The sequence below is a fragment of the Apteryx rowi genome, unplaced genomic scaffold (assembly GCF_003343035.1).
Source record: "Apteryx rowi isolate R43461 unplaced genomic scaffold, aptRow1 scaffold_0, whole genome shotgun sequence".
Classification (NCBI taxonomy): domain Eukaryota; kingdom Metazoa; phylum Chordata; class Aves; order Apterygiformes; family Apterygidae; genus Apteryx; species Apteryx rowi.
In genome coordinates this window covers 10,858,677-10,875,768 of record NW_020447195.1, presented here as the reverse complement: position 1 = coordinate 10,875,768, position 17,092 = coordinate 10,858,677, and the positions used below count along the sequence as shown (strand labels likewise).

The following is a 17,092-nucleotide window of genomic DNA, read 5'->3' as shown; positions in this document are numbered from 1 at the left end:
TTTTAGGCAGAATTGTCTCTATATAACTACAGTGGTTGCAAATTCCCCTTTCTTGCTGGTATCAAAGCACCTCTTTGATACAAACATATGATCTGGATTAAATCCAGTTCTGTTTTTGTTTGGAGCCACCTTCTGTATCACAGGTAGTTATCCTGAGACCTTTACCCCATGGTCACATAAAAAGATTTTCTGTTGTAGGAAGCGCGTTAGAGCATGGGATATAAGTACTGTCCAGAGTTGAGTTCATCACTGGTCTTTAGGTCTGCTCTCAGACAGGCATATGTGGGCTAAGGGGCTTCTGCACACATCTGTATCCTGTACAGATAGATGATCACTTCCATGGATGCTATGGATAGCACTGTGATTAACAGAATAGTCATTAAAAAGCTTTTTCTTATAATGGAAACATCTTGTCTCCTGCTGCTAACTGCTAATAAATGTTTGCATAGCAGGGAAATTCCAGAGGGGTTAGAGAAAGTTAATCTGCCAGTGTTCGAATAAGGCCAGTGGCATGACTTCTATGATTATTAGCTGTTAACTTCATCTCAGTGTAAAGCACGGTAAAGGAAAAGTGATTACTAAGTACAGGAGATGCAGCTGTTTCAGCTTTGAAAGATACAGCAACTCTTCAGAGAAATAAATTTCTGTAAACTGCCAGGCGCAAAATAGGCCTGTCTCAAACATATCAAAAATCTGAAAAAGACTGTATTATGATTTATATGCTCAGAAACATCCTGACTTTGGTTGGAAAGTTTTGCAGAGGGCTCACTTGTCATGCAAAATAATTTGGAATAAAGTCTGTGCTTCCTGTAACAACTTGTATAAAGCACAAGTCTAAAATGTGATAAATTACCATGACACTGAAATCCTGACATTTGATTACTGATCAGATATAAAAGAGCTATCAGCATGCCATCTCTGACTATCCCAGTAGGATTCTTTTTCAGGGTTGCTTGTGCAACGGCCACTGTCACTTTTCAGAATCCTGCTCCATGTCCATTTTGGTTGTACTCTGCAGGTCTGAACTGCTGCATCATTAGCAGCATAGACCTGGTTATACAGACCGAAGCTGCAGCAAAACTGCCTGACAGAGGAACTCAGTGTCCTTGTGTAGTCTTTTAGGACCATATAGAGCAGGTGCAACAACAACAACAAAAAAAACCCAGCTGATTTGGTAGTGCTCCATCCTCTTTGTGCTTCCTGTAAAGTACTGCAGGTGGTACAAGGCTGGAGAGACCCAAGTCCAAGTTGTGCTTGCACAGCAAGATGTTTCTCTCTTACCTATCAGCTGACCGAGCTGGATTCCTTCATCGCAGTCATGCTGTAGGGAGGATGCACCAAGGGAATTCAGCAATGGGCTTGACTGTTCTGCTTGCTGTCCTCCCCAGGAACTTGGGAAATCTTTTGACAGTATCAAGTAGGTGCCTTTTATTTGTAATGCTGGAAAACTCAGATGGCAAAGCTGTTTCCTTAGACAAATCCTGGGAAGCAAAAAGGCGCATCTGTGCACTCCATCAGATAACTGCTGTTCCTGCTCTAGAAGCTAACTCTGATTACGGATCCTTCTAATGCCACTTTTAGATAAATCCCCACTGATTTTTTGTGGACATCAGAGCATGCTCCTACTTATGCATCACAGCTGATGCACCTTTCTGAGTGCCAGGGAAGTGCCCTGGATATGTACAAACAGTAGGCCACTGCTGAAAAAAGCATAAGAACACAGCTGACAAGAGCAAGCAGGCAAAACAAGTTTCTAGTCACAGCACTATGGGGATAAACAACCTCTCTTTAGCATCATCATGTTCTCAAGAACTCAAAGTCCATTATCTGTCATACACACTTTCACAGTTCTTAAGATTTAGGAAGAGGCTTCAGCATGGATTTATTCTGTGCAAGAGAACTTGTGTGATCACAGCAAATGGCACAGTCTGTGACCTTAATGTTTTCTTCTTTCACTGCCTATCTTGTAAGGCTGCTTACAGGTAGAATCATGTATTAAGAAAAACAGGAGACTGCTGTTTTGTGTATTTTAACACCAGGGAGAAATTAGTGGCTGTGCAGAAAAAGTCCTTAGCTTTAATACTATTATAGCCTTAACTGGCAACAGCATTCAATGCCTGGAAACCTGCCAGCGCAGAGCTGTTAATTGCAATGAAATTCCATGCTCACTGAGGCCTCTGGCTTCACAGGATCAGGTCCTTGATTAAGACTCCTGGGAGAGAGATTTCATTATGTAAAGCACTGTTGCACCTCCAGGGTCTAAGCAGTCATTAACATCACTACAGTGAAGGACAGCAGGCATCTCAGAGCTCCCAGGTGAAGGAACAGAAAGCAACACGCATTAGGGTAATTTCACAAAGGAATAAAGGGGATGATAAAGTTCAGTGCTTCCCACGCTTGAGAACTTTGAATTTTTAAGCCAGTATGTTTGCTTTTATTTAAGAGCTCCTGCTGATATGTGCCACAAAGCATGCATTTATTTCAGTCTTTGTGTCTAGACATTCATGAGAACAGCTATGGCCTTGAGCTCGAAACTGTTTCACCTCCCTGGTCTCCTAGGGAATAGGGGGAGGAAGAGATCTGAGAAGAGTATGTGGAAAACCTGGAAAACCCCTGGCATCCCATTAGACATTTCACATTACTTGACTAAAGCATTTTTGTCTTTCAGCAAAGCACTCCTCTCCACCAGGCGCTGTTTTATTTTTTCAGTTTCACTGTTGGCACCAATCCTGCCCAAAGAAGCAAGAGCCAGGACCACACCGAAACCCTGAAAACACTCAGACTTTCAGAGATGGCCAAGTGAAAGAGATTTCCCTTACAATTAATGGCCATTGCTTATCCAATTCTGTTGTACACTGGCAACTGTCAGCCTTGTATCACATGCAGGACCTGGAGAAAATCCCGCTTTTTACAGTAGGTGAATAATCTTCAAGGGATCCTCTACATTCACAGAGTGAATAAGAAACATGAGGCAGTTCACTAGGTCTAAAGGTGCCTAAAAAGATCTCTGGTTTTTGAGTTAGAGCTATTGCAGCTGAATTCTTCTGGGATATGGTGTTGACATTAGCACCACCCAAATTCAAACTCAGAGGCTACATTATACCATCCATTCTAACAACAGCAAGTAACTGCAAGTGATCCGTATCAGATACTGAAATGACTTCAGTTCTGTATCAACCACTTTTTTCCAGGAAAGCTGTTATAGAATGACGAATGGTCTGGTCTGGTCTGAGAGTCTCCTGTTCTCAGGTTTTGGTTTCCAACAATTCCATTGATTCTGAGTTTCTGCCAAGAATCCATTGATTTTCAACATGCTACAAAGTACAAATAGCAGCTTTTCCCCTTTCTTCCGCACTTAAATGATCTTTCCCACTGGGATTAAAGAGGCAGTTATTTATCCTGCTAAGCTGGGCTCCATTAACAGAATGTACACAGAAATGGTTGAATGCATCAGCAAAGGCCCTTTAAGATCAGCTCTTTTTTGTTTTGTCTTTTTTTTTTTCCCCTTTCTTCAGCAAAGGGATGAAAAGCATTACCTTTGGTAATGCTTTTAAGACACGCTGGTGGCTTCTCTACTGAATCACTTTGAGCTTTCTGTAAAGGAAGGCATAAAGAATTCTGCCATGCCACCAGAGCTAAGTATTAGAATTTGCACTGACTTCACCTTTTGGGACTGTGGATTATTACAAAATCCAACAATTAAAAATAATATCCCACTGCTAACAGGCAGATCACACAGTCGTCGCGTGTAACCAACTCCTTTCTAAGAAAGGAGAAAAAGCATCAACTTCAAAGGCAGCCTGCCTTACCCTCACAAAGAAGTTACGTGGCATGTTTTGTCCTCCCACAGACAAATTAGTTGATTACCCACAGCACATCAGTTATTCTGCATGGATTACTGCAATGATCTCTTCTGTAGTATCCAGCCACCTTCTCCCAGTGCACTAACTGACACAACTAACTTCCATCAGAGAGTTCGATCTGACAAAGTCGTGGATGACACAGCTAGAGTGCACTCTAAGGGGCAGAGACTGCACCAAAAAAATCTCAGCTGACAGTTTGCCTAGCCTTCTCCTTATCCTAGCATTACTGAGAAGCGAGAGTCTGCTCCCCAGTACGTATGTATTATTTCCACTGACTTCATGAACTTACGACACACGCCAGTGCCTTGACACTTTGACCCAAATGTGAGAGAATGAGTTATGTTCTCACATGTAAAAATTCTGCAGTAAGTTGCATGCAGAAAGTTTAGCAGAAAGTTTTTTGACAGGCAATAAATAATAGTTCTTTAAACAAATACCACTTTCTAACTTGCTCAAATTGAGCTAGAAAATCGTTCCCTTCGCAATATGAGTGAACAGCATAGAATGACTATCAGTGCCAAGAGTGAATGAAACATACAGAGAGCAACAACCGCTGCCAAACCACTGTAAAATGCATCCAATTATTTTAAAAAAAGATATTCAGAGAAATGTTGGTGATATGTCAACAGAATTACAGCTGGGTAGGCCACATGAGAAGTGAACTATCTGGCTTTGAGAGCTGCCTTTTTGTTTTTGTTTGCATTTGCAAAACTAGAGGGCCAAGTACAACCACTGCTGTACTTACCGACTCACCGGTTGTTTCAGCACGAGAAGTTTAAAGGAGTAGGAAGCTTTATTGCATACTGATTTCTCCCTGCCTAGAAATTCAGCTTTCAGCCCAGAAAGTACAGAGAGGACTTCAATTCCCTCTGGTTACAGAAGATACCAATTATTCTTACCATTAAAGAGACTGCACAACAGAGACCAGCAGTGCTTCTGAAGGTCGCGTCCTGTTAAGAATACCTATTATAAGCAGTGTACCATTTGTGCAGTTGCTGGCTTCCATATCTGCATTTACCACAGGTAAAAGTCACAAATCAACGTGCCAACTGAAAATTGACTTATAATCATCATTGTCTCTTCCCATTATACAAAGAGCATAACAGGGCCAGTAACACCACCTATAGTAACCACGGGGCTGGAACAGTGAGATATCACCTCGGTTAAAAGGACAGCCATCCCCCAGGCTCCCCCTACCCTTTCAGATTCACCTACCCAGTTCCTTCAAGGCAGAGTTCCACTTCAGTGGCCTCTAGCCCCTGTTAGATTAACAGACCAAGAATCACAAAGCAGTACAGTAGAAAATTAAGTCCTTTGCATATGCAACAAAGTGTGGATTGCCACTCAGCCTTTAGGAAGTCTATGCTCTCAGGCCAATGACTTAATACACAATGCAAGGGATTTTTTTTTCCTCACAGTTAGAATCCTTTGCTCAAGTTTTTTTTAGACACAGAAAGAGAATGTTTGTCTCCAAACAAACTTAGGAAAGAATCAGGTTTAAGAGGAATCCTGTGGACCTTCTTCTTTAAAGAGAACAGGAAACTGCGTGGAAAGAGGTTGTCCATTCCTTGGCTAACTTGGAATTTCTTACGTGATGTCCTTCTGTCTTGGGGGTCGGTGAATATTCCTCACCACACACTTCACCATCCATTCAATTCCCTCATTCACTCCTTTTCTAAGGATATAAGAAAAATAGGCAAGATGATTATTAAGAATAATAATTACAGCTTATGTAGTCCCTAACTGACCACTTAAAAAGCAAGTAAAGTGTTCTGCCCTTCAGTTATTTATTGGAGTTACTATGTTAGTTTCTCATACACCCAAACAATGGGGATCTGATTTTTTTGTTTTTTTAATTTGTTATTTAAACTCCATCCTTTATTTCTCTGGTGTTTGTACTAGTCTAGATCCAATTTAGTTAGTCATCAACTCTGTGGAAACCTTGGAATGAAGCATCAAACCACTTGACAGTCAGCTGGTTTGAGGTTATTTTGCTACAAACCTCAGGCCAGCTGTATCAACTCTTCCGATCCTGGCTCCAATTTTATGTAATCATCTGTGCTGGGGTTGCCAAGCAACTCACCAACTCACCGGTCTGCATAGCTTCCCAGCCAGGACTTCCACAATTTTTTTTCTTTAGTTCAAACTCAAAATGAAATTTTGAGAGGAAATTCCACACAGATCAAAACTAGAAGTGTTTGCACAAAACAAAACACATGAACTGTAAAGGTTCCGTTTCATAAGATTATTATCTAACACTTCTCTTCCAGTCAGAGCTTAACCACTGTTGTTGTTGTTGTGGTCATTCATCTGCTTAATGGCATTTGATTCTTAGCAATAGGGACAACAGAGATTTTTTTCGCATGGTTTGAGAAGCTTTTCTTATCCTGTCACAGCTTTGTTGCTAGATTAAAAAAAGTCAAAGTCCTGGATTCAGTATAGGCAGGCACTAATTCAGATGACAATATTTCTAGCCATCTATAACAGAATTATACCAAATGGCGCTTTTAACCCAAAGAACTAAGAGTGTAACTAAAGTACTGCAAGACCCAGTGTACAACAGTAACATTAAGATATATACATACATATATACACACACACAGAGGTATGTATGTGTATATCAGTGTCACAAATATTAGGTCAGGAGCTGCGGCAAGCCAACCAGTACAAGGATTATTGTGCTCAGAGAGCAGATGATAAAGCAGAAACATCCACAGCTCCATATACCTCCAAATCCTGTTGCTCTGAGCCAGTCAGTAGACAAGGCTAGTACATTTTCATCATGTTTTATAGACGGGATTTGCACATGAAGTCAGTGACCTGCCGCAAGTCTAGGGTTAACAAACAGTGCCTGTCATTGCTGGGAAGGAAGCACAGCTCCCTTTCAGCATTTATTATACCCCATAGTACTTTTGTTCACATGTGACACCCTGCAACTGTTCAGTTAACCAGAACACCATCCATTCTCATACTTACCCAGTAAGAGCAGAGCAGGCTTGTGTCAGGCAATCTCTCTTTCCGATTTTGTTAATGCAGTCACTAAATGCAGTCTTGATATCAGGTATTGACAGACAGGTCTGCAAGTGAAACCAAAAAAGAGTTCTTTATGCTACAAAAGACAGCGACCTTCTTCTAAAATGAATCCTACCAGGTCCGCAGTTCTGCTTCAGTCAAGATTGCATGACGGCGTTCTATTAAACTCCCTTACCCACTAACATAGCAAATTCACTTATTTAGATTCCAAAAAATTGAATGTACTACTATTTCAGCAAAGACAATGCTATTTTCAGATGTATGCACACGTTTGCCACTCCTCTCTGATCCTCAAGATGCATACTTCTAAGCAAAGACAGTCATGATAATGAGCACAACCTGTACACCCCTCTGGATGCTCTTCCAACCTCTCCCAATGATTGCACGCAAGTTCTCTCTACCAGAACTCCACAAGAGTGGATGTTGTCTTCCTATGAGTGCATTCCCAGAAAATGGCTGGGGTGTGATCTCTCCTAAATCTCAGCATGTTCCTTTAGGACATGTTCCTAAAGGATGTTAGCATGTTCCATGGCCTCCCTGGACATGTTTGCTTGCATTTTACATGCAGGAGAGCAATGTTGGCAGCACTGAATGCAGCATATTTTCTGATGACCAGTGTCACTTTGTTCTTTATGGCTGTCAGCTCTTGCACATCTGTAGTCTACATGCCAGAATGCTAGGAAGTGGTTTTAAAATACACAAATGAATAAAACCCCCAAGAAACTAGTGCGTTACTTTCCTGACCTAAGTCACAGTGTTGTCAGAAAAACTTTATTAAGAGTTACAAAAGCAAACAAAGTTGTTCAAAAGAGTATTCGTGTCACGGAAGGCAAGACCTGCCCTACTGAAATCTAGATTTGTACTCTTCCTCCCTGAACATGGAAGTAGCAATGAGAAAATCATCAGCCTTTAATTCCTTTTCTGACCTCAATATTCACTTTCTCTTGGAAGCTTTGGACAAACCATTACGCACTTTAGCTGGCCATGAGCCCAACTTTCTTCTCTCTGCAAAGACATTTTAGCCCTTCGGTTAGACTCAAATGGGCAAGTGTCTACTGAGATCCCAAATGAAATCCTTGTGAGCCTTGAGGATTAGTTCAAGTGGATGTATACTTTGGAAGCACAGACTATGTACAAACAGGAATTCAGTCTCCTGCAAGTCTGGGCTTTAACTTAGCATTAAGATGGAAATGAATGATATTAGCTATCCATTTTGCAAAACACCAGTTCTGGAAAAATTAAATATAGGAAATTACTGTGAGGATGAGCATGTGATAAATAAGTAGGATTCAGTGCTTACGAATAAGACGGGCTCTTAAGAAATGGGTTGAAAGAAGTTTAATGGCACCCAGCTCACCCAATGCCCTTGAATCCAAACTGGTGATTTTCCACTGTGAAGGGCCCGGAATCCATTAATTGCGCAGCTTCTGATGACTGTATTTTCTTATGACCTAAGCTTCATTTCAGATTTGCAGTTTCAATTAATGAGCAGAAAACTGTATTCAAAATGTTACTCACTTCACACACAAAAGTCATAACAAGCTATTTCAACATTTTAGTCAAATGAAAAGCCTGAAATTCATAAAGATGAGCTGTCATCCACTGGATAAATATTAAAAAAATAAAGTTTTAATATTATAACAACTTCTCCTTTTCTGGCTGATGATACATTTTAGAATCTTTCAAGGAAATACAAGAAAGCATTCAAGGTGGAAAACAACAGTGCAGAGCACTGTAATGATGTCTTTTCTGCCCTGAACTGTACCATCTCAAAGCTCCTCTATTGGAGTTGCTTGGATTCATACATGTGGTATGGTGTATTATCAAAGCACCCGCAGCCTCAGTTGCCCCAAATACAGAACCGCTCTTGGTAGGCAGGATTCAAGACAGCCTCACTCAAACTCTTTTCAGTACTCTTTTTCAGTTTTACTTCTTATCAGTAAATGACACCAGAAAAGCATGACGTTGGAGGCTTACTAGAGAATGGCGAGTTAATTCTGAAAAGAGGCCAACATTTCTTCCCTACTCACAGGCTCTGAAAAGCAACAGAAAGCCGGACAGGAAATAAAGGGCAGCTTTATTTCTGCTTGCACTGGTCTGTGCAAAGCAGTCAGGCAACGGACTTTCCAAAAACCATCAGCAGACCAGGACACCTGCACACATGCAGCCAAATATGGCATGTTCTGTCCCTACAGTCAGAAACAAGCAGCACAGAATCTGTCTCCTTCACCTTGTCTATCTTTGAGGCCTTTGAGAAGTCCACCTTTCCAAGTGTAGCTTAGAACTGCTGTAGCTTTTTTTTTTTTTTTTTTTTAAACAGCTAGAATCTCTTAATCCATTTTAGGCAGCTCCTCTTCTCAGTTCCTAATATGATTGTGGCCTGCTTTAACTTCCACAGAACTGTCCAGCCATCGACCTCTGTAGAAGTTTGTGTCAGGATGGATTTTGCTTCTGAGGAGACTTTGCACCATTTACATTTTTTACAGTAGGATGTCAGTATATCACAACATTAAATTTGTTTTGATGAGCAATAAATAACATAATAATTGAAGTACAATAACATGCAGCAAAGGGGACAACACCACTGAACTATCAATTCAGAGAAGCCTTGTGTTAGTGTTCAAGGGGAAGCCATGAACTGGAATCCTGTCTTACAGCAGAGGAAGAGGTAGGTCAGTCATCATTTCATCTAGAAGCATTTGAGCTTTTCATGCTTAGAAGAAAATGTCATCTGTGGCTTGAGTTCCCCTCTCTTCCTCCTCCCTATCTCCATTACAAAATATTTGTTTATAGATGTGTTTTGTTTCTCAACTGAAACCACATAAACCCAAACCGGATCATCTGTGATCACACAAACAGCTCATTGTCACAACAATAAAATCTACGCATGACCTTTCTGGAGTGGTCTTATCTACCATACATTTCAGACAAACCTCACACAACCTAAGAGTTGTATTTCTATCTCATCTTCCCCTAAAGAGTGCATGCTAAAACATCTATTATGAAGACTTTTCAAGACAGTCTACCCAGGACTGACCTGGCTGTACAACCAAGTTTGTTTTATGAAGGGTTCAGAGCAGCATTACTCAAATTAACAGTCAGGAAAGGTACGCCCAGAAGTATATGAAGAAGGAAGGTTGTGACCTCAGAAACGGAGTCATCTGCAGAAAAGCATCAGTGACTGTTTTAGGCAAAACAGATTGGATTGCAGAGTCCCTATTTGCCGAATCCACTGCAGGAAAGACAATGATGTTGCTTAACTTCATATTGGGATTAAACCTGAAGTAAATATAGGCTCTTCAGCTATCTCCAGAGTAATCAGTTAGCAAAACTAAAACAGGAGCTAACAATAGAAAGGTTGATAGCCTAACTAAAAAACGTCTAACCCACCTGACCCATTTCTGTGCTATTGTTTCTTTACAAGCTTATGAAAACTAATTTTACAAGGAAGCTGTGATATTTCTCAAGTTGGAATTGAGAATGGCCATCGTATAGAAGACATTTTCTAATATCTGTACCAGTACCACAAATAGGTAAAACTGAGTTTTCCCACTATATGCGGTTACTCACCACCACTCCTCTCATTTTTCAACGATATGCTGCGGCTTTCCAAAACTCTGGGGATTCCAAATTAAATTTCCAAAAATTATCTTAAGCCTAGGAAGACAAGACTTCCTCCCAAAGACATCATCCTAGACATCGTACAACATCTAATTCTTTTCGTATGCCATTTTTTCAGCTCAGTTATTCCAGTATATTTAAGTGTTCCAAAATGAGGCATTCTGTCGTGTCCCCCCCCACAACGTTCAATAGTTCATTTTATGGCTCAGAAATATATAGCTTTTATAATGTTTAAACATTTCTATTCACATCAAAACAGAAAATACAAATTCATATTTTGCAATTTTCTCTGCAGGAAGTGATAGGTAAGCAAAACCGCCTAGTACTTTGAAAAGTGGCCCAAAAATACTTCAATACTTGAAAGCGAGCCCACAAATTCTCCTACAAAGCTATAGTTACTTAAAAAACAAATGAAAAAAAAAAACAAAACCCTTCACCCAGTTTTTTTCCACCCAGTTAATTGCAAAATGATCTCGTTTTAAAGCCTATGTCAAACATAGAGCATACTCCTGACACATGGGAAATTCATCCACTCTATTGCCAGGATATTGGACTTTTGAATTGATATTTTGCAGCCTAGGACTGTTTTTCATTCTCCTGATACTGGCAAACACCACTCCTGCTTGGCAGCGCTGGGTAGTAGATGCAGTTTACTCAAGAATAATACTGACTATTAATAGAGGAATTTTTTTCTACAAGGAATTTAGGGGCAGGGCCAAAACATTGTTACACTTCATATAATTTAAGGCATTTCAAGAACTGGGTTTGGGTGAGTCAGAGTTGAAACATTTGTTAGCTTACTGTGAGGAATGTAACCTTAAAAAAAAAAAAAAAAGTCAGACACGCTACTTCTCATGTATTTCATCAAAAGTATTCTGCTGGCCTTTAAAGATGTAATCAAGAACAGCTGCATTATCCTCCACCTGCAAACACCAGTAATGTTAAGATACCACTTGTCTTTCCTTGTTATGATTCCCCTTAACAAGAGAGTTAAGCTGGGGAGAATTCTCCACTACAATTATATGTCTGGACATCCAGAGTAGATAAATCTCTATTAGTGATAATCCTGTAATGTTCAATTTTCTTCCGGAAGTCTTTACTGCTGCTAGATCAGCAGAGGAGACAGATACTTCTGGCTTTTCTAAACCTTGCTTAAGAGAGCCTGAATAAATACTGCAGAATAAGCTATAGTCCCTTTGCTATTTTATTACTAGCATTCATGTCGCTTTACTCTGTGTTCATATCCAAGATCATACTCTAGAAGTAGGCCCCTAAATACACAATTTAGATATTTATTAAAAATAAGTATACTTCCAGTCAGTATAGCTTTGCTGATCTCTTGTCCCAGTTCTATGACTGCATAAAGGCACTGAATCTGGGAGCTAGTCTTGGACCCTCTGGAGGGGGCAAGGAGTCATTCATAGTTTTCATCTTGAAAGCCTGTTCCAGATACCTCTTTCTAGTCATGTTAAAAAAGTTCATTTGTTCAATTTMTTTTCATTAGTCCTGTTAGGGTGCCAGAGGAGCTCGCTTTTATAGTATGCCCAGAAAACAAAACATGCCTATACAGCCATAGGTAAAACTGGAACAGCTTTCTGGGTCACTGCATAGAGTTTAACTGTCAATAGCTAAGGAAAGATTGCAGACTGCTCCCTGCTGTAAAGCTGCAGTGTTGCATCGAAATTAGAGTTAATGTTCTAGTTTCTACACAGAAAAGAGACAGTCAGCACTGTCCACGGGTAAAAGAGACAGTTCACAGCAAAGCCAGGACCAGAAATCAGGAGTCCTTGCTCTTAATCTCATGCTGTATCTTATGTAGAATTAGATTTCTTTTATTTCTATGACTAAATCTTACGATCAAAAAAAATCTGCTGTGCTGTATAAGTAAAGTGCAACCAAATCCTCTTTCAAAAGCGATAGCTATAGAAGTCTGAAGTATTTCCTACAGTGATGTTCATTGAGATAGGTGTGGAAGTCCTGGGGAAGAAGCTGGGAAGCATTAACATTCTTTGAAACAGATACCAAAGCTGCAAGTTCTGCTATTTCAAATTCTATTGAAAATATCTAGCTCCATCTAGAGAAAAATCACTCAAACTGCAGCACTGCAATTCCAGGTACAATTCCAGGAACAGCATCATAAACAGAAGCTCACTAAACATTGTTTTGCTGAATAAACAGGAAAAACAGTATCAAGATACCAAGTAACAACAAAGAAAACCCACCATAGCTACACAGTTTGTTCTGTTTACAGTACGCTCACTTGTGTCACTGGAAGAGAGCTGGAGGAGAAAGGAAAAGCAGAAAGCCAAATTCACAGCAATTATTTCTAGCAGAAGGAAAACTTTGTTAGGCACCGGTCCAGGGACATGAAATAAATTTAACATGAATATACACAGCCCACCTTTCCAAGTCTTATTTGCTCATTAATAACTATATTTTCTGCAGTGATCTTACCTCTACATCCTGCTTGTTAGCTAATACCAGAATGGGAACCCCTTCCAGAGCTTCACTAGTAACCATCTTCTCTGTAAAGCAGGGAAATAAGAGAGGTTTAGCTAATTCTAGAAGACAAAGTTGTGCAAATGCTTGACACAGATTATTTGGACATAGAGAGGAAGCAAGAGGCACCTCCTTGTTAGTTTGATTTGATCCAAACTTTCACGACTACATTCATCACAGTATCTTTTTTCTGATCAAATTCAAAACTTTATTTTGATCAACAAGCACATTACTAAGAATTAACTAAGTGATAAATACAGAATAAGGAATGAAAGTTTCAAAAGAATTAACATAAGCACAAAAAGAGACTCAAGGTCATCATAGGCAATGAAACTAAGGATTATCTTATGGACAAGACAGACCATAATCTTAAATAGCTCGCTGACTTCACCACTTTCACCTCAGAAACACAGCCAGGTATTATGCAAAGGTTCAAAAGCACTACAGACGTGTCATCAACAGGACACAGCTTACTTCAAGGACACAGAAAGAGATATGACTAATGAGAGAACTGTGACACAATACATCAYGAAATCACAGTACTGGTAAAATACAGTGTACTTACCAAAAGCTTTTTTAGATTCTGAGAGCCTCTCCTCATCAGTGGAGTCAATAACATAGATCACTCCATGAGACTCAGCATAATACTGAAATGGTAACACAGATATTAGTGTACGTAGCAGCTAGGACCACCTCTCCCTCACAGTTGAGTAATGTCTCAAATGATTGATAACAGTAGCAGCAGGAACGCATGCCTTGATCAAACAAGGAAGTCAAGGGCACAGGTGGCATGTTGGGTTGGCCTGCGAGCGTATTGCTTTATTATTCTTTGCCAGACATCCGGATGCTGCGTATTGTGCTCAGGATTTCTAACAACGCTGCATTTAATGTAGCTACAAAACACCATCCAGCTGGGGAGACTGTACTCTCTGTTCAAGAAGAGCAGGCATTACAGGGGGAGACAAGYGTTGATATTGGTATATACTTCACTTCTGTGTGGTACTGTAAAAGCCTTGAAAGTGTTGAACCCAGAAACACATCTCAGCTTTTATCTTTCTGCTTTCATCAATGTTTTCCTTCCCTGGCCTGACTTGCTGTATAAAATAGCCCAGAGAACTTCAAATCTTATTTCATTTTATTTAGAACTAGACTGTAGCTTTTATATGAGCTATCCAAGATCTCTTTTCAGGCCCCTCTGCGACTTTGGGTAAGGAAATTACCACTGATATGACCTCATTTATTACATACAAATGATAATACTGGCACAGTCCTCACACAGAGGTTGATAATTAGTTTCTGCAAACAATAATGCAAATGTTAAGCATCATCTTTGCAAATCTTGCAGATAAAATTGAAACACTGGAAAAGCATTAATGCTAAATATTTGGGTTACCAGTAAACCTGTACGAGTACTAAATGATCATAYTTCTCCAATTCAGAAAGAGGTATAAAAACACTTATAAAAGAAAAATTACTTCCCCAACCTTGTCCCAAAGAGACTGTAGCTCCTCCTGTCCTCCAAGATCCCAGAACATCAGCCGAGTTTTGCCAACATCAATAGTACCAACTAGAGGGAAAGAAGAAAAATCCAATCCAATGAAAACCGGCTGTGTGCTCTAAAGGATCGCACCTACACAACGCCTCTGAGTAGGGATGGAACAGTCTTCCACAYGAGCAAATCACATACAGTACTACTTTTAACAAGAGAACAATACCTTAGAAAATAGTGGCAAATAAGATCAGGTGGACTCACATCAGTATAAATAAGATGAGAATCAGGCCAGCAAACGCTAATGAAACTTAGCTTAACTTCTAAGCATAGTGCTGAAATGGGATACACAGTTCTTAAGACTTCAGGGTTTTTTCTTCAAAAGCTAAGTAAGTCAATTTATGCTCTTACAAAAAGTATATGGGGAGCTAGGAGATAAGATCTCTGTTTCCAGGAACCATTTTCCCCTTGTCAATTCTTCTTAAATATTTCAAGGAAGAAACAACTGTTGTCTAACTTTGCAGGAAAGGTGGAAAAATTTCCAAGCGGATTTACTTACTGTTTAAGCCTACAGTGGTTGTGATTTTGGACAAACTCATCCCTTTGTAGTTCTTGTTAAATCGAGTTTTCGTTTGTTCAAGGAAGGTCTGAAAAGGAACAAGAAAGAGTAACTACTCCCAAACATTGTACTGGCGTGGGTAATCCTAACTAAAACCTGCCTTTTCTTTACAGCAGAATCCTGTTCCAATAGCTACTGCCCTATCTAACCTTGGAACAAACCACGCCTCTTGTTCCCTATTTTAGCAAAGAAAAGAAGGGCTCCCAGGTGATTATGGGATTACCAGTCTCAGCTGTATCCTTGAAAGCTTATGTTAAATTTAAACACGGGGAGGGGAGTTGATTCTTGCAGGTAACATCACTAAAGTATCCTGTTATGAGTTAGGCTGACCTGCCTCTTGAAAATTTTGTCTTTGGACAAAGGAATGTTTAGAATTGCATGTGCCTTCCATGGAAGTGGTAATTAACAGTACTTACTGTTTTACCAGCATTGTCCAAACCAAGGATCAAGACGCAGTACTCATCCCTCTGGAACATGTATTTATAGAGTCCAGACAACAGAGTATACATCCTGCTCCTGCAACAAATGCCAAGAAATCATTAATAAATGGGTTGTTTCCAGAAGCCTCTCATTCTACAAGTTTTTCCAACACCAAAGAAATAAGTTGTGTTACTCATTTATCAGTAGCTCTCATGTTTAAGTAACCCCAGGACAATTCATAGATCCAAGGTCATGGGAAAAAAAAAAAACAGATTTTCAAATGTATACATGCAGGGGGTCATCTTGCACAGAGCTTACCCCTATTTATGTACATGGCCAAATTCTGACAGTGCACATCATCCAGTGCAAACCCACTACTCATTTGAAAACTCCCCTGTCTGTTCTGAGGCTTAAAGGAGAGCTAAACGTTCTTGAAAGTCTTTCGGAGTATACACATGGTCACACATGGTCGGAGTATACACATGCATACAAATACACAGAATGGGTATTCTGAGCGAGAACATGCTGGACAGCCCCCATCCATATGGCTGTATAATGGGATCTTCAATAGTCAAACTGAGCAGGGAGTATATTACTTTTAAAGGCTTGTAAAAAAGACTACCTATCTTAATTTATGCATTCTCCAGCAACAGCCTTCTGTTACAGTATTCACAATTCAAGTATTTTATCATCTTACAATACCATGAAGACAAGACCAGTGAAGAGCCAAAAGCACAAGACTGAATATCAGACTAAGCAACAAGCCCTGTGCAAGCACACACTCTTTTGCTGGATTTACACAAACAAGGCAGAGAAGGTTTGCTGTGATGCAGGAAGTATCGGCACCAAGCACCACAACTGCCTCACTCAACATCAGAACAACCCTTCAGTTTAAATGGACACGGGGAACCCTCGAGGCAACAAATTTTAGAGGAACCTGCCTTTGAGCAAATGTGCAGATAAATGATCGTTCTGAAGGGAAATAACATTGCCTGCAAGGGCGGGGGGAGAAAAACCTATTCCAGCCTCGGCACGAGGGGTTTCCCGGGCCGGACCGCGGTCAGCGMGAGGCCTGGAGCCCCGACCCCTCACCGGCACGGCCGGCGAGCGCGGACCCTTCCCCTCCGGCTGCACAAGAGAGGCCGGCACCGGCCCCAGCACGGCGCCGGGGCCAGACCCCGCGGCCCGCTCCCCCTTCGGCCCGGCGCGGCCCGGGCACAGGACAGGCCTCCCCCCGCGGARCCCGGCCCCAGCCCCGCCGCGGCCGGGCCCGGCAGCGCCTCACACAGCTGCCACAAGACTCCCCGCTCCCCCCGCCGAGCGCTGAGGACGGAGCCCGAGACCCGCAGCCCCTCACCGGACACCGGAGACACCGTCCGGCCCCCCGCGCCTCAGCGCTCCCCCTCGGCACCGGCCGCCGCCGGCGCCCGCCCGCCCGCCGCCTGGCACCCTGGGAAACGTAGTCCTCGCGCTGCGGCCAGAGCGGCGCGGCCCCCCGGGAGGACTGCGACTCCCAGAACGCCTAGCGCTCCAGTGGCCACCGTCTGC

The 17,092-nt window shown here is 41.3% G+C and overlaps 1 protein-coding gene across 1 annotated transcript; it reads right to left on the bottom strand.

Annotated features, from left to right (window-relative positions):
- Positions 1 to 4,637: 4,637 nt before the first annotated feature.
- On the bottom strand, positions 4,638 to 16,999 carry ARFRP1 (ADP ribosylation factor related protein 1). The gene is made up of 8 exons (XM_026056134.1): positions 16,902 to 16,999; positions 15,541 to 15,640; positions 15,065 to 15,152; positions 14,501 to 14,583; positions 13,582 to 13,663; positions 12,972 to 13,042; positions 6,840 to 6,940; positions 4,638 to 5,538 (listed from the first exon to the last, which is right to left on the bottom strand). The coding sequence occupies exons 2-8, from the start codon at positions 15,631 to 15,633 to the stop codon at positions 5,451 to 5,453; spliced, it is 606 nt and encodes a 201-aa protein (XP_025911919.1). The 5' UTR covers positions 15,634 to 15,640; positions 16,902 to 16,999; the 3' UTR covers positions 4,638 to 5,450.
- Positions 17,000 to 17,092: the final 93 nt, after the last annotated feature.

Coding starts and splice junctions, on each gene's coding strand:
- ARFRP1 (XM_026056134.1), bottom strand. CDS start 15,633: ATGTATACTCTGTTGTCTGGACTCTATAAATACATGTTCCAGAGGGAT. Junction 15,153..15,540: donor TGGACAATGCTGGTAAAACA/GTAAGTACTGTT, acceptor GTTCCTTTTCAG/ACCTTCCTTGAACAAACGAA. Junction 13,664..14,500: donor TACAGTCTCTTTGGGACAAG/GTTGGGGAAGTA, acceptor TTACCATTTCAG/TATTATGCTGAGTCTCATGG.